The sequence below is a fragment of the Musa acuminata genome, chromosome BXJ1-7 (assembly GCF_036884655.1).
Source record: "Musa acuminata AAA Group cultivar baxijiao chromosome BXJ1-7, Cavendish_Baxijiao_AAA, whole genome shotgun sequence".
NCBI lineage: Eukaryota > Viridiplantae > Streptophyta > Magnoliopsida > Zingiberales > Musaceae > Musa > Musa acuminata.
This window is the reverse complement of record NC_088333.1, coordinates 39,394,549-39,414,459: the sequence shown is the minus strand read 5'-3', so window position 1 is coordinate 39,414,459 and position 19,911 is coordinate 39,394,549. Positions and strand designations below refer to the sequence as shown.

At 42.6% G+C, this 19,911-nt stretch overlaps 4 protein-coding genes across 5 annotated transcripts; 1 reads left to right on the top strand and 3 right to left on the bottom strand.

Annotated features, from left to right (window-relative positions):
- Positions 1 to 1,346: 1,346 nt before the first annotated feature.
- LOC135679752 (wall-associated receptor kinase 5-like) lies at positions 1,347 to 4,282 on the top strand. The gene is made up of 3 exons (XM_065193734.1): positions 1,347 to 2,232; positions 2,307 to 2,474; positions 3,057 to 4,282. Exons 1-3 carry the CDS (start codon positions 1,347 to 1,349, stop codon positions 4,280 to 4,282), a joined length of 2,280 nt encoding a protein of 759 aa, XP_065049806.1.
- A 2,150-nt stretch (positions 4,283 to 6,432) lies between these two features.
- Positions 6,433 to 10,302, bottom strand: LOC103992973 (putative wall-associated receptor kinase-like 16). The gene is made up of 4 exons (XM_009412903.3): positions 9,334 to 10,302; positions 8,263 to 9,103; positions 8,017 to 8,184; positions 6,433 to 7,785 (listed from the first exon to the last, which is right to left on the bottom strand). Exons 1-4 carry the CDS (start codon positions 9,340 to 9,342, stop codon positions 6,608 to 6,610), a joined length of 2,196 nt encoding a protein of 731 aa, XP_009411178.2. The 5' UTR covers positions 9,343 to 10,302; the 3' UTR covers positions 6,433 to 6,607.
- Positions 10,303 to 10,450: 148 nt separating this feature from the next.
- Positions 10,451 to 15,800, bottom strand: LOC135679316 (dihydropyrimidinase-like). The gene is made up of 13 exons (XM_065192921.1): positions 15,667 to 15,800; positions 15,446 to 15,595; positions 14,508 to 14,559; positions 14,117 to 14,386; positions 13,778 to 13,989; positions 12,727 to 12,847; positions 12,454 to 12,541; positions 12,287 to 12,365; positions 11,657 to 11,744; positions 11,510 to 11,550; positions 11,364 to 11,416; positions 11,001 to 11,157; positions 10,451 to 10,793 (listed from the first exon to the last, which is right to left on the bottom strand). The coding sequence occupies exons 1-13, from the start codon at positions 15,775 to 15,777 to the stop codon at positions 10,602 to 10,604; spliced, it is 1,614 nt and encodes a 537-aa protein (XP_065048993.1). The 5' UTR covers positions 15,778 to 15,800; the 3' UTR covers positions 10,451 to 10,601.
- Positions 15,801 to 16,131: 331 nt separating this feature from the next.
- LOC135679315 (disease resistance protein RGA2-like) lies at positions 16,132 to 19,536 on the bottom strand. Of its 2 annotated transcripts, XM_065192920.1 has the most exons (2): positions 19,175 to 19,417; positions 16,132 to 18,824 (listed from the first exon to the last, which is right to left on the bottom strand). In XM_065192920.1, exons 1-2 carry the CDS (start codon positions 19,273 to 19,275, stop codon positions 16,142 to 16,144), a joined length of 2,784 nt encoding a protein of 927 aa, XP_065048992.1. In that variant the 5' UTR covers positions 19,276 to 19,417; the 3' UTR covers positions 16,132 to 16,141. The 2 variants fall into 2 exon arrangements, with proteins under 2 accessions (XP_065048992.1, XP_065048991.1); XM_065192919.1 differs by having other exon boundaries at positions 16,132 to 19,536.
- Between the last annotated feature and the right edge of the window lie 375 nt (positions 19,537 to 19,911).

Sequence of the window (19,911 nt, the reverse complement as noted above, 5' to 3'; positions counted from 1 at the left end):
ATAGAAATGCCCCAAGATATTTTATATTCAGGATGTTTCATATTCCTAACTTATCTCATCATTAAGTTAGAAATGTAACTGATGATATCCACACAATTAATTTTCATAATAATTATGTCCCTTAGTCAAATAATTTTATTTTAATTAGATTACTTTAATTTTAACTAATCAAAATAATGACTTAACACATTTAATTATACATGTGTGATCTTTAAAATTCTAACATCTGTTCTCCATTGTTGCCTATCTCTATCATTGCCCGTTATCGCTTGCTATCCACTGCCCATCGTCGACGATGAAAGGAGGGAGGATATAAGGAAAGGGAAGGAAAAAAAAAAGGAAAGAAGAATAAACATGGAAGGAGGAGGATGAAGTACAAGCTAGAGGAAGAAGAGGAGATGAGGCGGAGAGGGTACACAACAACTAAGAAGAAGAGAGGAGGAGAGGGTGAGCTGCAATGGAAGGAGGAGGGTAGGCAATGTGTGAGGGAAGAGAAGGTGATGGAGGGGCAATTTGGGTAGAATAAAAATTAGGAGATATGGTTTGGAACAAACTAATATGAGGACAATGGTTTGGAAAATACTAAAATAAGAATATTTTCTAAGAAAATCATTAATATTTTTATTTAACAATTTTACACATGTAAGAATTAAAGAAAAATTTAATGAATATTATTTATAATTTATATGTTTAAATCGTATGTAATTGTCAAAGTGGTCTAGATTGATAAGTCTATGAGATTTAAATAATAATAAATATTTTATTATTTATAGGATACTTAAAATATAATTTATATTTTTATATTTATCTTATAGTTATTAAAATAGCTTGGATTAATAAGTTATAAAATTATATTAAGGCATCATTCCTAAATGATAATAGTATTGATAATTGCACACATAGTTAGTAAATTTTACTAATACCAAATAAGAATTTACTTTAAATAATTACTTTATATTTAGTATTGCACTAATCCAAAAAAATGATATTTAATTTTATACAATGATAAGATTCTAAATGCACACTGTATATATTAATATTTATGAAATAGAAATAATATATATTAATAATTATGAAATAGAAATAATATATTAATAATTAATATATATTAATAATATATAATCTGGCGTTCGATCTCACTATTTAGGGTTCGCAATTCTCTTTTCTTTTTTGTTTCAATTTAACATCAAATGTCTTTTTGGTAGCTAATTAATTTATTTTCCTTTCCTTGTCTGTCTCGAAGGTAAAACCCAAAGGGGGTATATATACATACATATAATGTCCAAAGACATGATAACAATCTGATCCAATAGTTTGGACAGCGGCAAGAGAGAGGGAGGTTGACGATGGTTGCTAAGAGAGTGCCGCTGTTTCAGATAGCGGCGACGTTGTTGCTGGCATCGGCAGTTGCAGCAGCAGCTTTGAATGGCACAGCAACAATGTCGAAGCCAGGATGCCCGGACAAGTGCGGCGAAGTCGACATCCCCTACCCGTTCGGCATCGGAACCAACTGCTCCATGCAAGGCTACGACATCACTTGCGGTGGCACCGCCGATCATCCAAGAGCTTTCATAAGTGCAGGAAACATCGAAATCGTCCGCATCTCCTTGGTTGATCATGAGTTAACCGCGCGTATCTACATGGCTAAGTGGTGTTACGACCGTGCGTTTCACGCAAATACATCCGTGGATCTTCCATATTTGTTCTCCGCCACCCGCAACAAGTTCACCGTCGTCGGCTGCGCCACTCTCGCCTACATCGGAGGTCAGAACGACGATACTCACTCTTATGCTAGCGGATGCATATCCATCTGCCACGAAGAAAGCAGTGTTTCGGAGGGACCGAATTGCGATGGCTTGGGTTGCTGCCAAACTTCCATCCCCACGGAGTTCAATGTTTTTAATACCTACTTCGACTTTAACTTCGACAAAACCAATGTACAAAGTTTCAGTCCCTGCAGCTATGCCTTCTTGGCTGATCAAGATTGGTTCCAGTTCGATAAGTCCAAACTCTCCGAAGATTTCGGCAAGAACAACAATGACCAGTCTCCCGCCGTGATGGACTGGGCGATACGCAGCCCGTCGTCGTGCCCGGATGCCCAAGCTCAGCCGGAAACCTACGCCTGCCGCGGTGGGAACACCACATGCCTCAACTCCACCAATGGCGATGGATACCGTTGCATGTGTTCCGATGGGTATACAGGCAATCCCTATCTCGTGGATGGATGCCAAGGTACGTATTACGCCCCTCCTCTTCCCATTGTGCTCGATCACACCTTCATTCTTCTGATGGTGGAATGCTCACAGACATCGACGAGTGCCAACTTCCTCAGCTGTATCCATGCTACGGAGTTTGTACCAATACACCGGGAGGCTACAATTGCACATGCCCTCCCGGCACGCTCGGCAATGCCTCCGAATACAATTGCACCGACATCCCATCCAAATTTCCAGCACCAGCACGGCTGGCTGTAGGTAAACCCGATCTCCACGCCTTCACGTCTTACCCGCCTCTCTTGCTTGTCAGTACTTTTCGACGATCGAACTCGAGATTCTACTCTTCTTTTGTTTGGCTTTCGCATGCATCCCAAATATTAGGCACGTCAATTTTTGGCCGCCTACAATAATCGAGATAGAGGCCAACCTCGTTGGCCTCTATCTCGATTCTTAGATCATGCTTTATATTAGCAAGAGAAGTTGACTTTGAGAGACCTGGTAGAACAATAAGTCTTCTTAGATCATGAGAGAGACCGATTATTGATAGGTTCATTGCAACAAAGAGGAGCTATGATGAATACACTCCCGAACAGAAGACGGTCTTCCTTACAAGAGCACATGTTTAGAATTCCACCAACATGGTAGAATTGTACTTGTACGACTTCTCCTGTTGTGCGAGTGCTGCCTCGATTTGGATGTCATGCATTGCAACTCACATGTCTCACTTAATACGATCTGTTTTGGATGCGCTTTTACTATAAAAGAATGGATGAGATATGTGTCTCATCCACTTCTCGGCCTTTAAGCTAATCCATGCAACTCACATGACTGTGCGTGCAGGTTTCAGCGCCCTCTTTGTAGGAGTTGCTCTCATGCTAATCCTAGCCACTCACATGACTGTGCGTGCAGGTTGCAGCGCCATCATTGTAGCATTAGGTGCTCTCATTTCTTGTGTAACCATAGCGATCCAAAAGTCGAAACACAAAAGAGAAAGAGAGATGTTCTTCAGGAAAAATGGGGGCTTCAAGTTATACGAAGAAATCCTATCGAAAAGGGTGGACACCATTCAAGTCTTCACCGAGGAGGAGCTACAACGAGCCACGGACAACTTCGATGACAAAAGAATCATCGGCTGCGGCGGGTACGGCTTGGTGTACCGGGGAATCTTGGACGACCATCGAATAGTGGCGATAAAGAAGTCCAAGAAGGTCGACGAGCGGCAGAAGGACGAGTTCATCAACGAGATCATCGTTCTTTCTCAGGTCAACCACCGGCATATAGTAAGGTTACTGGGCTGCTGCTTGGAGCTGGACGTCCCCATGCTGGTCTACGAGTACATCTCCAACGGCAGCCTGTTCGATGTGCTCCACCATGACCGCTCCGCCTCGCGCCTCTCCTTGCAAGCTCGCCTAACGATCGCTGAGCAGGCCGCAGAAGCGCTCGCCTACTTGCACTCGGGCACCAGCCGTTCCATCACTCACGGAGACGTCAAGTCGCACAACATACTGCTGGGCACCGACCTCTCGGCTAAAGTGTCCGACTTCGGAGCGTCCCATCTCGTCCCGGTGGACGAAGACGAGTTCATCATGTTCGTGCAGGGAACGTTAGGTTACTTGGACCCCGAGTGCATGCAGACCCACCGACTGACGGATAGAAGCGACGTGTACAGCTTCGGGGTCGTCCTCCTGGAGCTGATCACAGGCAAGAAGGCGATCTACACCGACGCTGCCGGGGAAAAGAGGAGCCTGGCGACAAGTTTCCTTGCGAAGGTGAAGGAGCAGAGGCTGAAGGACATACTGGATGACAAAATGGTGGAGGAAGGGGGAGAGCAGTTGCTGGGGGAGGTTGCGGCCATTGCCAAGGAGTGCCTGAGCGTGAAGGGAGAAGAGCGACCCTCCATGAAGGAAGTAGTAGAGGGACTGCATTCTTTAAGAAGGTTAAGGCTGCTACCGAGGGAGGAATATGATCGGGGAGAGATCGAAATGGTACAAGTTGAAGAGACAACAAGAGAGACGGAAACGGGTAGCAGCGCGTATCATGCCCTGCACATGAATACGGGGAGATGACGAGGTTGTAAGTCTAAGCGTGATCGAAATCTTCACGTCCTCGTATGCTTCCTTCATCGCTTGTATTACAAGAACGGTGGTGTCTTTTCTAAGCTTATTTTCTATGCTCGACAATTGATGAATGTTGTTTTTGTTGGGTATTTGAACAGATAATTGACATGTACTTGACATTGTGATTGGCAATCAAAATTGCATTATGGTAATAATTAACCGACATTGAGGCTCACGTTCTTGCATTTGATATTATCATGTTGGCCTCTAACCTAAATTACATTTGGGATATCTATCACATTTTGATTGAGTTTAATTTGATTGTTGCTTGACTTGGTGATTGATCCTATGAATCACATCACTACTACACTAGCGTTGATCTACAGAGGGCAAGACATTGTTTCTGCACTTTTTTTTTGGTCAAGTATTTTTAGTACTAAAAATGCTTGTCCACTTAGATGGCATCAAACTCCTAACGCTATCTTACAGTATTTGTTTGTGAGTATGGAAGCCTTTGCATTACCCTAACATTGACTATACTATTTGTATATTATATCGTGTGCTTCAAGGGTTCGATATATTTTCTCTTTGCTCACTCTGATTTCAAAGTTAGAAAAAGAGATTTTTTTTTTATTTTTTAAGGAACAAATGGCCAATCAACTTGAATTGGTCTACTAAAAATTTTTTCAATGCCACCCCGCCGTTCCATGAGCCATAGAAAGGGTAGATCTGCTGAATTGAGATAAGATGTTGATGCCCCATTCTTAGTTTAAGATTTTGCCAATCTTATAGCTAATTGATAGAAGATAAGATTTCCCCAACTTGATAGAAGATAAGATTTTCCCAAGAGGAAATCTCTCTATTTTGTTTATTCTGTGGAGGGAAATCCTTTCACTGTATAAATAGGAGAGGGAACATGTTAATATATTCAAGTTAAAGATATTTCATTTCTACAATAAAGCTTCTTCAATTATTCTTATCTTCTATTATTTCTATCACTAATTTTGTTTGTTTGAAGACACAAATCTCTACAACATTATCCAAGTCAACATGAGGTGTAGGATGAAGACAATGATGATGGTGTCCCACCCTTCAGCAAGGGTGCACCAAGAGGACATTAGGTGGGAGTAGAGCTGCTTGGTCAATGAGATCCAAGCTTCCTTCGACCCTTAGATTGGGCATGTTGGGACGTAAGAGAGAGAGAGAGAGAGAGAGAGAGAGAGAGGATAGTCCTAACACACAAACGTCGATTAGGATCTTTGCCACTGCCACCGTCGCCAACCTAGTGTCGATGAATGGAGGAGGCGTCTCCAATAATAAATTAGGCTTCTCCCTCCTTAGTCATGAGGGAGCCCTTTAGGTAGCTGAATTGTCTCGTTTAGAGTAGAGTTGACGAGATCACTGAATCTTTTATCTGCCATAAGCGTTGATGCCTTGTACTACCTAATAACATAAAATCACTTTTTCCATATTAATCTCTGGTCTGCCATTGTCCATTGTCAAAGAGTAATTGGATGATCTCCCTAAAATAAAATTTGTTATAGTATTTTGGTATGTTATAATGTTTTAACCACCACAACAAAAACAAAATAAATGACCCAAATATTTTCTTAACCTCAATCAAAATAATTACAAACTTAGAAATATAGTATTGTAATAGTCATAATTTGATATCGCTTATAGTATTTTTCAGAAAATTATAGGGCATTATTTGAGAAAAACTAAAACAATGGCTCATTTGGAAAAAAAAAAGAAAAAATGATCTTCTTGAAAAAAATTATCCAAAATAACTTAACAATCATGTCGGATATTTTGAATTAAATATCCACAAAAATATAACTATCTAAATCAAATTTTCTTTGGAAAATACAAGTGATCTTAGAATACCATGCAAACACAAGTTTGTAATAAAATTATTTAAGAAAAAATGCGTCAGTCAGTATCATCAATCAACATTTGCGAGATAGGGTATCTTATGGATGTAACTCTCTTTGTAGTTGATGGAGACTTGTGTTTCATATGAGTCCTTTTATCTCTGTGCTGAGACTTATCCCTCCCCCCCACTTCCCCATGGTCGATGGAGTAACCATTTGATTTCTATATTTAATGTCTCACAGATTGATCATTTTTACACTAATGTAATAAATATGCTAAAAGACAAATCCTATCAAATGATCTATGCATCCGACTTTCCAAGGGTCGAAATTGCCAAGGATTATAATTATCACATAAAAATCATCGAGTTCAATCTGCAAAGATCTATTGGTACCACACGACGTCTTGTAATGGAACTATATCTATGGCTCGGAGGAGGAGATGGAGGAAGCAACTTCGTCATCTCCCGGCGTCGACGTTGTTCAGCAGCGTGCTGCTATCCAGGATATGATAACCGCTGGTATCCGTCTCCGTGCATCTTCTTGTCTCTTCAGCTTTTACCATTTCGATCGCTCCCTGATCATATTCCTCCCTCGGTTGCAGCCTTAACCTTCTCAAAGAATGCAGTCGCTCTGCTACTTCCTTCATGGAGGGCCGCTCTTCTCCCTTCACGCTCAGGCACTCCTTGGCAATGGCCGCAACCTCCCCCAGCAACCGCTCTCCCCCTTCCCCGATCATCTTGTTATCCAGTATGTCCCTCAGCCTCTGCTCCTTCATCATCACGAGGAAACTTGTCGCCAGGCTCCTCTTTTCCCAAGCATCGTCGGCGTAGATCGCCTTCTTTCCTGTGATCAGCTCCAGGAGGACGACCCCGAAGCTGTACACGTCGCTTCTATCCGTCAGCCGGCGGGTCTGCATGCACTCGGGGTCCAAGTAACCTAACGTTCCCTGCACGAACATGATGAACTCGTCTTCGTCCATGGGGACGAGCTGAGACGCTCCGAAGTCGGACACTTTGGCGGAGAGGTCGTCGTCCAGTAGTATGTTGTGGGACTTGACGTCCCCGTGAATGATGGACCGGTTGGTCGCCGAGTGCAAGTAGGCGAGCGCTTCCGCGGCCTGCTCAGCGATCGTTAGGCGAGCTTGCAAGGGGAGGGGCGAGGTGTAGTGCTCAGGGTGGAGCACGTCGAACAGGCTGCCGTTGGAGATGTACTCGTAGACCAGCATGGGAACATCCAGCTCCAAGCAACAGCCCAGTAGCCTTACTATATGCCGGTGGTTGATCTGAGAAAGAACGATGATCTCGTTGACGAACTCGTCCTTCTGTCGCTCGTCGACCTTCTTCGACTTCTTTATCGCCACGGTTCGTTGGTTGTCCAAGATTCCCCGGTACACCATGCCGTACCCGCCGCAGCCGATGACTCCTTTGTCGTCGAAGTTGTCTGTGGCTCGTTGTAGCTCCTCCTCGGTGAATACTTGAACGGTGTCCACCTTTTTGGATAGGATTTCTTCGTACAACTTGAATCCCCCATTTTTCTTGAAGAAAGTGTCTCTTTCTCGTTTGAGTTTCAACTTTTGGGTACATATGATTACACTAGAAACCAGGGCAACTAATAGCACAATGAACACGCTGAAACCTGCACAAAGCATGCGCGTCGCGAGAATTAGCTCAAATAACGAAAAGCGACACATAGTTTTCATCCATTCTTCTATAGTTTTAACGTATAATAGTGCATCAGCCGGCGTGTAGGCAACTCGAAGAGACATTGCAACATATGTCCGCCAAAAAGAGTGTTGTCATGGCAGCTGGAGATTAGGAGAAGTCGTAGAAGGACAATAAAGTAAGAAAGACCGAAGGTTTAGTTTACCTATAACCAGCCGCGCCGGTAATGGAAATTTGGATGAGTTGCCGATACAAGTGTCTTTGGTGGCATTACCATGCGTGCCAGGAGGGCATGTGCAGAGGTAGCCTCCCTGTATATTGCTGCAAACTCCGAAGCATGGATACATCTGAGAAAGTTCGCACTCGTCGATATCTGTCGAGCGTTGATTCGACCATCAGAAATGGAAGGAAGGTGTAATCGAGCATGTGGGAAGAGATGGGCGGGGAGTACCTTGGCATCCACCCTCGAGATAGGGATTGCCTGTGTATCCTTGGGAACACTTGCATACGTACCCGGGGCCATTGGTGGAATTGAAGCAGTCGCTGTGAGCGCTGCGGCAGGCGTAGTTAGAGTAGTCAGCTTCAGCATCCCGGCACGACGAGTGGTTGCGCATCGCCCAGTCCAGCAGCACAGGAACCTGGTAATTGGTCTCGTCGCCGAAATCAGGGAAGAGGGTGGATTTATTGAAGCGGAACCAATCTTGATCGGCTACGAAGGCATAGCTACAGGGACTGAAGCTCGCCACCTCACTGTTGTTTAAGGAATCACTGAAGTAGGCGGTAAAATTGCTGAGCGACTTGGGTATGGAAGTTTGGCAGCAACCCATGCCATCGCAACCCGGCCCCTCCGAAACGCCACCGGCGTCGTCGCAGTAGGACACGCAGCCGCTCGCGTAAGTGTTGCCTTTCACGTTTTGGCCTACGACGTAGGCGAGAGTGGAGCAACCGACGACGGTGAACTTGTTGCTGGCGGCCGAGAACAAGAATGGCAGGACCAGGCTTGTCGTTGAGTAATTACCAGATTGCTCGTAGCACTGACCAACCATGTAGATGTGCGCGCTTAACTCGTGATCAACCAAGGAGACGTTGACGATTTCGATGTTTCGTACAGCTATGAAAGGTTTTGGAGGATCGGTGGTGTCATTGCAAGTGATGTCGAAGCCTTCCATGGAGCAGTCGGTCCCGATGCCGAACGGGTAGGGGATGTCGACTTCGCCGCACTTGCTCGGGCATCCTGGCTTCGATATTGCTGCTGCTGCAACAGCTGATGCTAACAACAAGGTCGCTGCTACCTGAAACACCATCACTCTCTTAGCATCCATTCTCTCTCTCTTTTCCGTCCCAACTACTGGATCAGATTGTTATGTCTTTGGACATGGATAATATACGTATGCATAAAACAAATGAGGGCATAGCATGTATCGGATCCGCCATGGTCCACCCATATATAGTCGACAAATACTGGTGACCTCGGTTTTGCCATCGACAGAGACAAGGAAAGGAAAAGAAATTGATTACGTACCGTAGGCATATGATGTTAACTTGATACAAACAAAAGAGGCGGTGGTCACGGGGAGCTGCAGTTGTTTAGCCCATGGCTGGTCAATTGCCAATCCATCATGATTTGGACAAGCACGAACTTGGTCCACTGCTAAAACCTAAATAATGAGAAGATTAGATCATACAATGTTATTTCTGCAATGAGAAATCGAGGGCTCAATGATATCCTGGATTTTAGCAAGAGGCCCAGTTCATGCTTCTCATTATTTTGGTTTTAGCAATGCATCAAGTTCATTGCCAATCCATCTCATGTTGGATTCTTCCCACACAGTGTCATGGGTCAACTCCTGGGTAATGGTGACGTATTTACTTGAGACAAAAAAAAAATTATTTTTTATTTATTAAATTGCATAAGAAGAGCTTTATATGAGTAGTAAGAAATTTGAAGAGAAATTTGTAAACAATATTGCATAAATTTTTAGGAGACTCTCCTTCGGGAGGACAGCAATTCTAACACAATGGAAGGCTTAAGGATATCCAAGAAATGAATAAAAAATAATGAGAATATTGTGGTGAATTATCAGCTAAAAGTCCATTTCTGCATCATCTATACAGGTGTATCTAAACATGTAAAGCTTTGCATCACCTCTTATGTGATTGTGGTGTATCTAAACATGTAAGCTTTGCATCATCTCTTTCGAGATTGTGGTGAATTATCAACTAAAAGTCCACTTCTGTACCATCTCTACAGGCAGAAACATAAAGAGAATTTTGCACACCCTCCACAACAGATAAAAAATAGTAACATTAGATCATTTTCTTCTGATCGGCGATGAATATGCAAAGGAGTCAGAAACATCTATCAGATATTCCGAACTTTCCGTTGTCATTTAAATTCAGACATTGCAACCACGACAAGTATATATAAAATAAATAACAAACAAAAGAACAAAATGAAGCATCACAATGACCTAAGAGGATTACCACTAGATGAATAGTTCAGATTGTTTATACTCGACTAAAGGTTCTGTGGATAAGTTTGTTATAATTAAAGCAAGATTATGTTGTAGTAAAACTGTTCCTTTAGTGCTGCAAACTATTTGAGGAGAAGAACAATGTTCACCTACATGCAAATCAAATATCTAAACTTTGTCTATTATTGTAGAACTGAATTTGTCGCAACTATTCAATTCAGAATCTATCTTTTTCTGAAGTCGTATTTTTGTTCATCGTTTCTATCACTTATTTTGTTTTTTACAAGCTAATTCTAAAGTACATTACCATTTAACCTCAAGCTGCAGATTTTGTACGTTGGATTGGAGCATTAAGAGAAGCAAAATATGCAGCATCTGCCTTCTCTATGCCGTCGAAAAGATAACCAAAAGGTGGCATTCTTATGTACCTGCCAGAGCCAGGGGTAACCTTCAGTTTACCATCTTCATAAACCACCCTTCCCTGTGAAATAGTGACTTCAACTTTTCCCTGCACCAGTGATTTAACAGCAAGTCAGCAACACATTGGGACTCTGTTGTAAAGATTCCAGGACTAAGAAAATACTTGAAATGTGAAACTCCATTTGGATCCTATCAATATTAGGAAAAGAGGTACAAGTCCTTGACAGTTTTGCATTTAGTATCATGCTCGCCCAGTTTGACTAACGTATAGTGATCAACGATCAACAATGATTACCTTTCCTTTCGTCCCTTCATACACATTTGTATCGGATCTTGAGTGGTGAGAAGCTGCGGCTATCTTAAAGCTTGCGTTGGGGTTTAATATGATTATATCAGCATCAGATCCTTCCAGTATAGCTCCTTTACGTGGGTAAATGTTGAATACTTTGGCACTGCACAAAGTATGATGCTAAATTTGTAAAACATCACCTGATGATCTATACACATACAACCAAACGATTGTTTTAATTAGATAACAAAGATTCTTATCGAAAATTAATTTTGTCAAATATATGCAGAAATTTAAATAATACGTATAAACTTGTAATGCTTTGTTATTATCAACTTCATTATGCACGTCACCATTTTGATAACATACCACTCGGTGCTTGTCACTCGAACATAATCAGTAACCGTCATTTGTCCAGACTCCTGTAACAATGCCAAGTTTTTGCAAATATCATATGAAAGTTTGGGGAATATTCCATGTAAGTAGATATTAGTCATCTCAGTGTTGCAGCTTACCACCATCTTATCCCATATTAGATGCATTCTTTCCTCTATACCTGGAAATAATGGTGACAATGTACATCTGATAAGAATGACAATGTCCATCTCGTAATGAACATTTAATGCTGCATCAAGGCAACTGCTACCAACACAAGAACATACCATTGACACCATTTGGGATTTTTCTGAAGTCTTCAGAACCAAGAGATTTTTGAGTAGAGTTAAAAGCGCAATGATCAGTCCCAACAAGCTGCATTGCAGTGAAAAAATTACTAGATATGTTCTTTTTTGGTAAATCCCAGCTTTATTACCAATAAATTGATCATGTATGAAATATATCCATGTATGCTTGCTAGAATAAAATGCAAACCAAAACCAAAATCACAAAGCGATTGACAGATAGAGAAACATAATAGAAAAAAAATAACAAGTGTCAGCAAGTGTTAGAATATAATACTGCCATAAAGAATAGAACAAAACAGTTTCTAAATGTAAAACTGCACCAACAGAACTGTTTCATGTCATTCTTATTTCTTTTCTCTAATTTTTCTTGACAGACGAGGTGAGAAGCATGGTGCAAATCAATAATATGGTACAAAAGCGAGAGTATATGCCCTTCATATGGGATTGGTAACCTTATGTGCATGCACCCATAAATCTGTATTTCTCTGAACCAATTATAGTTTTCTACTTTCTGTCTAATCAATCCCATATTCTCTTTGAAATATCACTCTCTTTGTATGTAATGAAAAAAGAAGGTTCACCATTATAACAGTAGAGAAGATTCATTACTTGCAAGACACCAGTTGAAAGGGCAGCTTGAAGAGCCTTATCATGTCCTGATGTCCTTATTGGAGGGCTCATTACATATCTAGAAGAAAATAAAAGTAATTATCAGACACAGCAAATATGAAAATTTTAAAAACAATGAATGGAATGGAAAATGTACTTGGTCTTACTTTGCAGCAGTAGTGTAGTCAGGATGCCAAAGCCAAGAATCATCAAGGATTAACCCAGAAGCTACAGGTTCACCAATGACCCTTTGCCCTGCATTCATAAGATGAATGCTAGAGAATAAATTTCTACTAGGTAAGCTACTTTGAAATAAGAATTCCCATATCAACCAGCTCCATATTGACCTTTCATCTTAGGTGCAGAACATAAATAGTCATCCTGGAATATATCTTGAAGGCAATAAGAATAAAATTAAAGGAAACGGCATAATCTGTTACCTGCTTTTCTGGCCTTGGCAATCTCCTCCATGGCATCAATGCTCATAACATGAACCACATATAAGGGAGTATTGACAAAATTGGCCAAGCGGATAGCTCTTGCAGTAGCTTCTCCCTCCAACTGTTTAAAATTTGCAAGCACATAAGAAAAAGATAGATGGGAACCTAATTACCAAGTTGGAAAAGAAGAAACATAGTGACATATGACAAATGAGTTCAGCTCATTGTACTAGTGATGCATCACTGCTATGATTTAGCTTTAGCATCCTCTTCCAGTAAAGTATTTCCATATTCTACAGTGTGAGAGGTTATCCCATTGTGTTTGAGATAGGAATTCCAAGATCATTTCTAGAAAATGCTAGGTCCAGAATTTTCATCTAAAATAAAAACATAAGAAAAGGAAAGAAAACAATACTTATTCTGCAAAGTAGCAAATAGCATTGTAGGGCTTGAAAAGATAAGCATAAATCTATAGAGTATTTTCAAAACAGCTGTACAGTACTGGATCAAGCGTACCTGTTGCCTGCATTATCATTTAATCCCATTGATCAAGTCAGACATATTTATGTATTCACAAGCAAGACTCGTTCAACTTAAGAGTTTGAAAACCACATATGACAATCACAGTAATATTATACTCCTCTCTAAATGCATATGACTTTTATTTCCTTCCCAATTAGGTACATGACAGTTTTCATTCCCATGCTACACCATGTGATATAATAAGCAATGCAGTAATTGCATCAAGTACATGACCAGAAGAAGTTGCAAAAGAGAAAAATCATGCTGATTGATAAAATGATACTTTTTGTGAGTTGTATATATGTCAATGTAAATCTCCATGCAGAAGTTACTAGTTTGTTAAATGAGAAATTTACTGATGACAACGCTTAAGTAACATTAATTTTCTGTTAATGAATGCAAAAAGCTAGGGAGTAATTTGAACATTAAAAAAAAATAAACAAACAACCTAAAAAATTATTTAAAAAATATAAATTAAGAAAGGGTAGAACTGACAATAAGTTGCTGAATATATATGGCTTAGAATTACCACTGGAGGCCTTGAAAGAGCATGCCCCTCTGGGCCTGTTATCCCAAGATCTATCATTCTTTTTTGTCCTTCAGCAACAGCATCTCCATTCTCTGCATGAACCATCGCAATTGCACCAAGGGATTTGCACTTCTGCAAGCCTTGCAGTAGGAGCTCATCCCTTATCATCAATGATCCTTTGTATGCCATAAAGAACTTGAAAGAGTTGATCCCTAATGTTTATGCAAAAACATATCAGGAATATCCTTTCTGGAAGGCAAAAAAAAGCCAGCAAAATCTACTTCTAGATAAACAATCAATCTGAAGAGTAATTTATCACCAATAGTAGGTTTCACTAACCATGCTCATTAACCATCAACTCCATGTCCTCTGAAACTCCCTCATCCCACTTTGTTATGGCCATATGAAAGCCATAATCCATTACTGCTTTTTTTGCTTTGTTCATATATGACTCAAAACCTGCAGTCAAGTTCCCATTAACCGGTATAACAAAGTCAATATGCATGGTGGTTCCTCCAGCCAAAGCAGCAGCTTGACCAGTGAAAAAGTCATCTATCGTCACAGTTCCCATAAACTCCATCTCTAGGTGAGTGTGAGGGTCGATTCCACCTGTTATAGTGGCACTTATGTTTTTTATAATCCTCCAAAAGTTTCAGGAGATATTGGATAACAAGTGTAAGTAAAAATATTGAGAGCTACTATGATGGTCATAACAAAAATAATCTGTCACCTGGCATGACATACTTTCCAGTTGCATCAATTATTTTCACATGATCACCAACCTGTAAATTACAAAGTTATGGTATTTAGTGAAGAAGCATATGTAATCAAGAATAAATAACGCCCCCTGCCTATATAAACATGCCAAAAGCATAATCTCCTCACACATTTAACCAAAAGAAGAATTGGCTTATAAAGGATCCAGCATCCTCAAGATACTTGAGTTCAAATTTTGTGATGCCCTGCTAAGCCTCACAATGGAAGTGGATGGGTTAATATGGTTTTTAAGTTTGATGGAGATACCACAAACAACATGGGATTTTATGAATTTGGATCACATGATTTGAGGTTCATTATACACAGTTACTGGGATAGTAGACTAACTGAGTTGGTGTGAGAATCAAGAGTAGAACATTCATGAGTCAATCTAAGTGGCTGACACATTAAATATGGATTACTTTGTGCTCAACAAGATGCTGTTTTCCCCTGGTTAGAACAAGAACAGAATTTACCTCTTAGACCCAAATGGGAATTGTAAATGTGAATTTTGGGTACTATGAATTAGGCCTTGATAAAAATACTAAACACATGGATAGGGAAACATTGTATTGCCCCAACTAGTATCACATCAGAAGTGGATGGTGGATTAAGTTGGTATATAAAGTTTGATTAAATTGGCTTGCACAGCTAAAATAAGGAATTTGGTGCAGTTCCAGATTCTAGAAGTCCAAGATAACAAAATCAGAATCATAAAAAAAAAAAAAAACCCTCTTTTACTTGAAAAGAAGACGAAGATGACTCAATTACGAGCTCTTTTGCATCGACAACTCAACTAAAGCGGCAAAGTCACATGGTCTAAATCTTACTGACCGCCTCTATACCGAACCAAACGAATAAGAGACAACCCAAAAACAACTATCAAAAGAATTAGTACCTACACCAACTCACCTTGATGTTAGGCCTCACAGACACAACGATACCATCCTCGATGTACACATCCGCCACCTCCTTGCGATGAGCGTTCACCACGGTTCCCCCCTTGACCAAGATCTTCTCAGACGACAAACCACAATCCGACTCGTACCCAACAGCACAGAACTGACAGAGTTCGATCCAACCACCGATCAGAATCCCGGAACTGGAGAGGGAAAACAAAACAGTGGACCTACCCCTTGCGGCTCGGAGGTCGAACATGAGACGGATACAAGAAAGAGGACAAGGAGGAGGAAGGCATCGGAGCGGAGGGGCCGGCGGGGTGAACAGAAGGCTCTGATCGCCATCGCAGCTATCGGATGATCCCCCCTAGACGTCAGGGAAGACGGAGATATATTATAGGTTTCTCTGCGAAATTTGTAGGCAACAGTTTGTATTTTACTGCAAGAGTACCACAACAGCAATTCAATAAAATAACGAGAGCAAATCCGTCTCTTTAGTTCTCTGCAAGGAATCCAAATCTTGTGGCTGTGAGGGTGACGAGATACGCCATGTGTTGACTTGGCGGATCAATCATTCGAATCATGCCGGGGGCCCAAACAGCTCAACATGGTTAAATTAATTTGGGCCCAAATGAGCTTAACATGAGGAGAAAGCCCAAATTGTACATCATCAAATGGATCGTGCATCGCAGGATCACCATCTCCATCTTCAGTTCCTGAGAAGTACATCATCAAATTGAACCCTAGGGATGTGCATCAACTGATGCCGACCTGCTGCACCGTCCCCAAGACAATACTCTTGCAGCAAAGGGCATCCACAGACGAGCAAGTCTTTCAGCTCCATGGGAAGGCCCTCCTCTGGCGAGCACTGCACCTGGTGACAGTTCTCAATCACCATAAACTTCAGGGAGTGGAGCTCCTGCAGCTTAGCAGGCAGAAGGAGGAGATTGTAGCAGCGAAAAACTCCTAAAGATTCGAGCGCGGTGGGAAGTCCTTCCTCGGGGAAACGGTAGAGTTCATCGCAGTCGGTGACCCGCAGATGCTTAAGAGAAGCCAAATCTTTACAGTCTGCAAGCAGTCTGTTGATCAGTTTGGAGCATGAGCTGATTCGCAATTCTGTGAGCGATCTCGGAAGAAGTCTTTTGTCATCTTCCAAAGGCACGAGCTTTGGACAGTTGTAGATGCTGAGGCTCTTGAGTGAAACAAGGTCTTTGAAGCCTTCTTGGGGCAGCAAGATAAGCTCTTCACAGTCTACGATTGCCAATTGCTCAATGGCCTTCAGTTGTTGCCCAAGCAATCCTTTCTGCAAGGATGTTAAGTTAGGACAGTCATACACATTTAAGGATGAGAACTGGCAGTTTGAACCACGCAGGTCTGGCAGAGTAGTAAGCCCCACACCAGAGATTCTGAGCCTTTCTATAGTTGGAGGAAGGCAGGGCAGTTCTCTCAGGTTAGAACAGTCCGCGATTCCAAGATCAGTGAGGCAAGGGAGCAACTCATCATCATCTGAGCACACCCATTCTTCCAGAGCTGGCATATCCTCAAGTACCAGTTCAATCAATGATGGGAATCCCTTGATGTCACCTCTGCCATGGAACTCTTGACCAATTCTTACCAATCCAGGCACTCCTCCAATGTCCAGATATCTGAGCAATGGCAGCTGTCCGAGAGGTGGAAGGTGTTTGCACCTCATCAAGTTGGAGAGATGAATGGTCTCCAGGTAGCAAAATGATGGGTTGCCTATCCAACTTGGGAGCTTGGTACCTGCATAGCCCATGACCTTCAGCTCTCTCAGTTCATGGTGTGGTTCGAGGTCTTCGAGCACCTCCTCCTCGCAGAGGATATCATCTTCGAGAACAAGGTCTCTGTCCTTTGTCCATTCCAGACTGAGAAAACTGAGGTGCTCCTTGGCATGTAAATTAGCCTCACCGGCCTCCTTCCTGTCGACCACACTCTCCAGATTCTGGATGCACAGATGTCCTCGAAGCTCATTCATGTCTTGCAGCTCCGTTATCTTGAATCCACCATTCTTGCGGACGACGAATCGTTCTAATTCTTGAAGGCAGGTTAGACATCCTAATCCAGCTATTCCAGAGATCAACGTGCTGGTTGCTTCGAGATGTCGCAGATGGATCAGATTGGTGATACCACAAGGTATCTCGGTTAGGAAATTGCAGTTCCTTAGGATCAATGTCTGTAGATTATATAGCTTACTGATCGATTGGGGCAGTGTTCTGATATCCGTCTTTGCGAGGTCCAAGTACCGGAGCTGGATCAAACTTCCGATCGAATTCGGTAGCTCTTCGATGTCTCTTCGGCGCAGCTTCAACACACGCAGGCATTTCAGTCTCAGAAAGAGCTCATCGGGGATGCCACCCGTCCTGGACTTGTACCCTTTCAGCAACAGAAGTGAACGTAGTTTCTTGAACTTGAAGAAGCTCTCAACTGAAGTTGCCATCGAATGAGTACACGAGAATGATAGATGACGAATCTTCTTCTCCAGGCCGACGTTTCTGAGGCCACACTCCAGCCGGTGGCATTCTTCCACGGACAGAGACTGCGCCAGGTCATGGATGGCATCATGCATCACGTAGTACCCCTTGTGAGACTGGAAGAAGGATCTGCTGACAAGCTCATCGAAGTAGCTGCTGCCGATGTCCTCCATCCGTTTGCCTCCCGTCGGCTGGATGAAGCCCAGCGCCATCCATGTCTTCACCAGTCTATCCTTGTCGAAGACGAAGTCCTTGTGAAACACAGAGCAGAACACGAAACACTGCTTCAGATGAGAAGGCAATTGCTTGTAGCTCAACCTTAGAGCTGGTAAGATGTTGTTCTTGTCCGCCGGCAACTCCCAGATCTCACTCCTCAAGATGCTCTTCCACTCTTCTTCCTCAAGCTTGGAGAACAGCAAGCTCCCAATTGCCATAGCTGCGAGAGGCAATCCCTTCAAGTTCTTCACTATCATCTTACCTATCTTCTCAAGATTCGGGTGTGTGCTCGAATTCCCACCCACAAACGCGTAGTTCCTGAACAATTCCCAGCAGTCATCATCCGAGAGTTGTTTCAGCCGGTACGAAGGCCAGCCGCCCATGATCCGTCCCACGTTCTCGTTCCTGGTCGTCACCAAGATTTTACTTCCTCGTTCCCCACCGATGATGGCATTTCGATATCTATACCACTTGATAGGATCCTCGTTCCACACATCGTCTAGAACGAGCAGGAAGCGCTTCCCCTGCAACTGTTCAAAGAGGTCCTCTTGGATCAAGGTCATGTTTGTGGTGGTGGCGTAGAATTCCCTGGTTGCGGACTCCAGTGTCTCTTTCGTCAGCTTGGTCTCGTCGAAATTCTCGGAGACGCACACCCACATACGCAATTGGAAGTGCTGCTTGATCCTGTGATCGTTATAGACAGATTTAGCGAGAGTGGTCTTTCCAAGCCCTCCCATGCCAATGATGGGGAGGACGGTGACAGTGTGGCTTGAATTATTGGCAGAGAGCAACATGCTTATGAGAGCCTCTCTGTCTTCTTCCCTGCCTAACACCTTTAGATCATCCTCCAGTGAGCTCGTCTGCGGCCGCTCTGTGATCTGAAGTTGACTTATCCCACCTGATACTTGAAGGCCCAGATTGTGCCGCTCCGTTGCGATCCTATCAAATCTTTCTTGGACTGCTTTTGTTCTGTGTGCTAAGTTGTAGTGATACGAGCTCCTGTGCCAACAAGAATGGGAGAAGCAACCACTGACCTGCATCTTCCAGCTGCATCTCCGAGCTCTGCTCTCCATCTCCCACCTGATCTTTGCCGCTGCGCACTCGTCCAGCAACTCATCCATGTCGTAGGCCACATCCTTGAGCTTGGCCAGCCAGTGCCTCACTGACTTGTCCTGCAATTGCTTCTCCTCTGCATCTTCAAGCAGGGCTTGGATCGTCGACAGAGTGGTCGCCAGGTTTTGTAGCTCGCCACGGACACCGCGAAGCAATCTGAACTCGTCGACGGCAGCGGTGATCACCTTCTCAAAGAGCACCTGCATGAAGGCTGACAGAACAGCTTGTCCTGCCATGGCGTTGAGCTCCCTATTTCTCTGGTGAAAGGGCCAAAGAGAAAGGGAAGATGAGAACGCAATTGAAGTCTTCTCGGCGCTGTCGTTGCTGACTTTGTCGTGTGAATTCATTGGTGGCCATCTTGACTTGACTTGTAATGACTTTCTACATAGTATTTGTTTCTTCGGACTAAACTATTCTTCATAAAATAACTGTTTCTGGTTATCATAAAATATTGTTTACCTCAAATTAATTAGGCTTTTTGCAGTTCCATATCTACCATCGACTTTAGCGCTAATGCTTTCCATACACGATGGTATCAGGAAGTCGATATGATCATCATGATCATGATCATGATCATGATCATCATCAGTTTGTTGCCGCTTCATAAATGCTCGTAAATGCCCTCGCGTACACAGCTCGTTCACAGTACAACAAACAA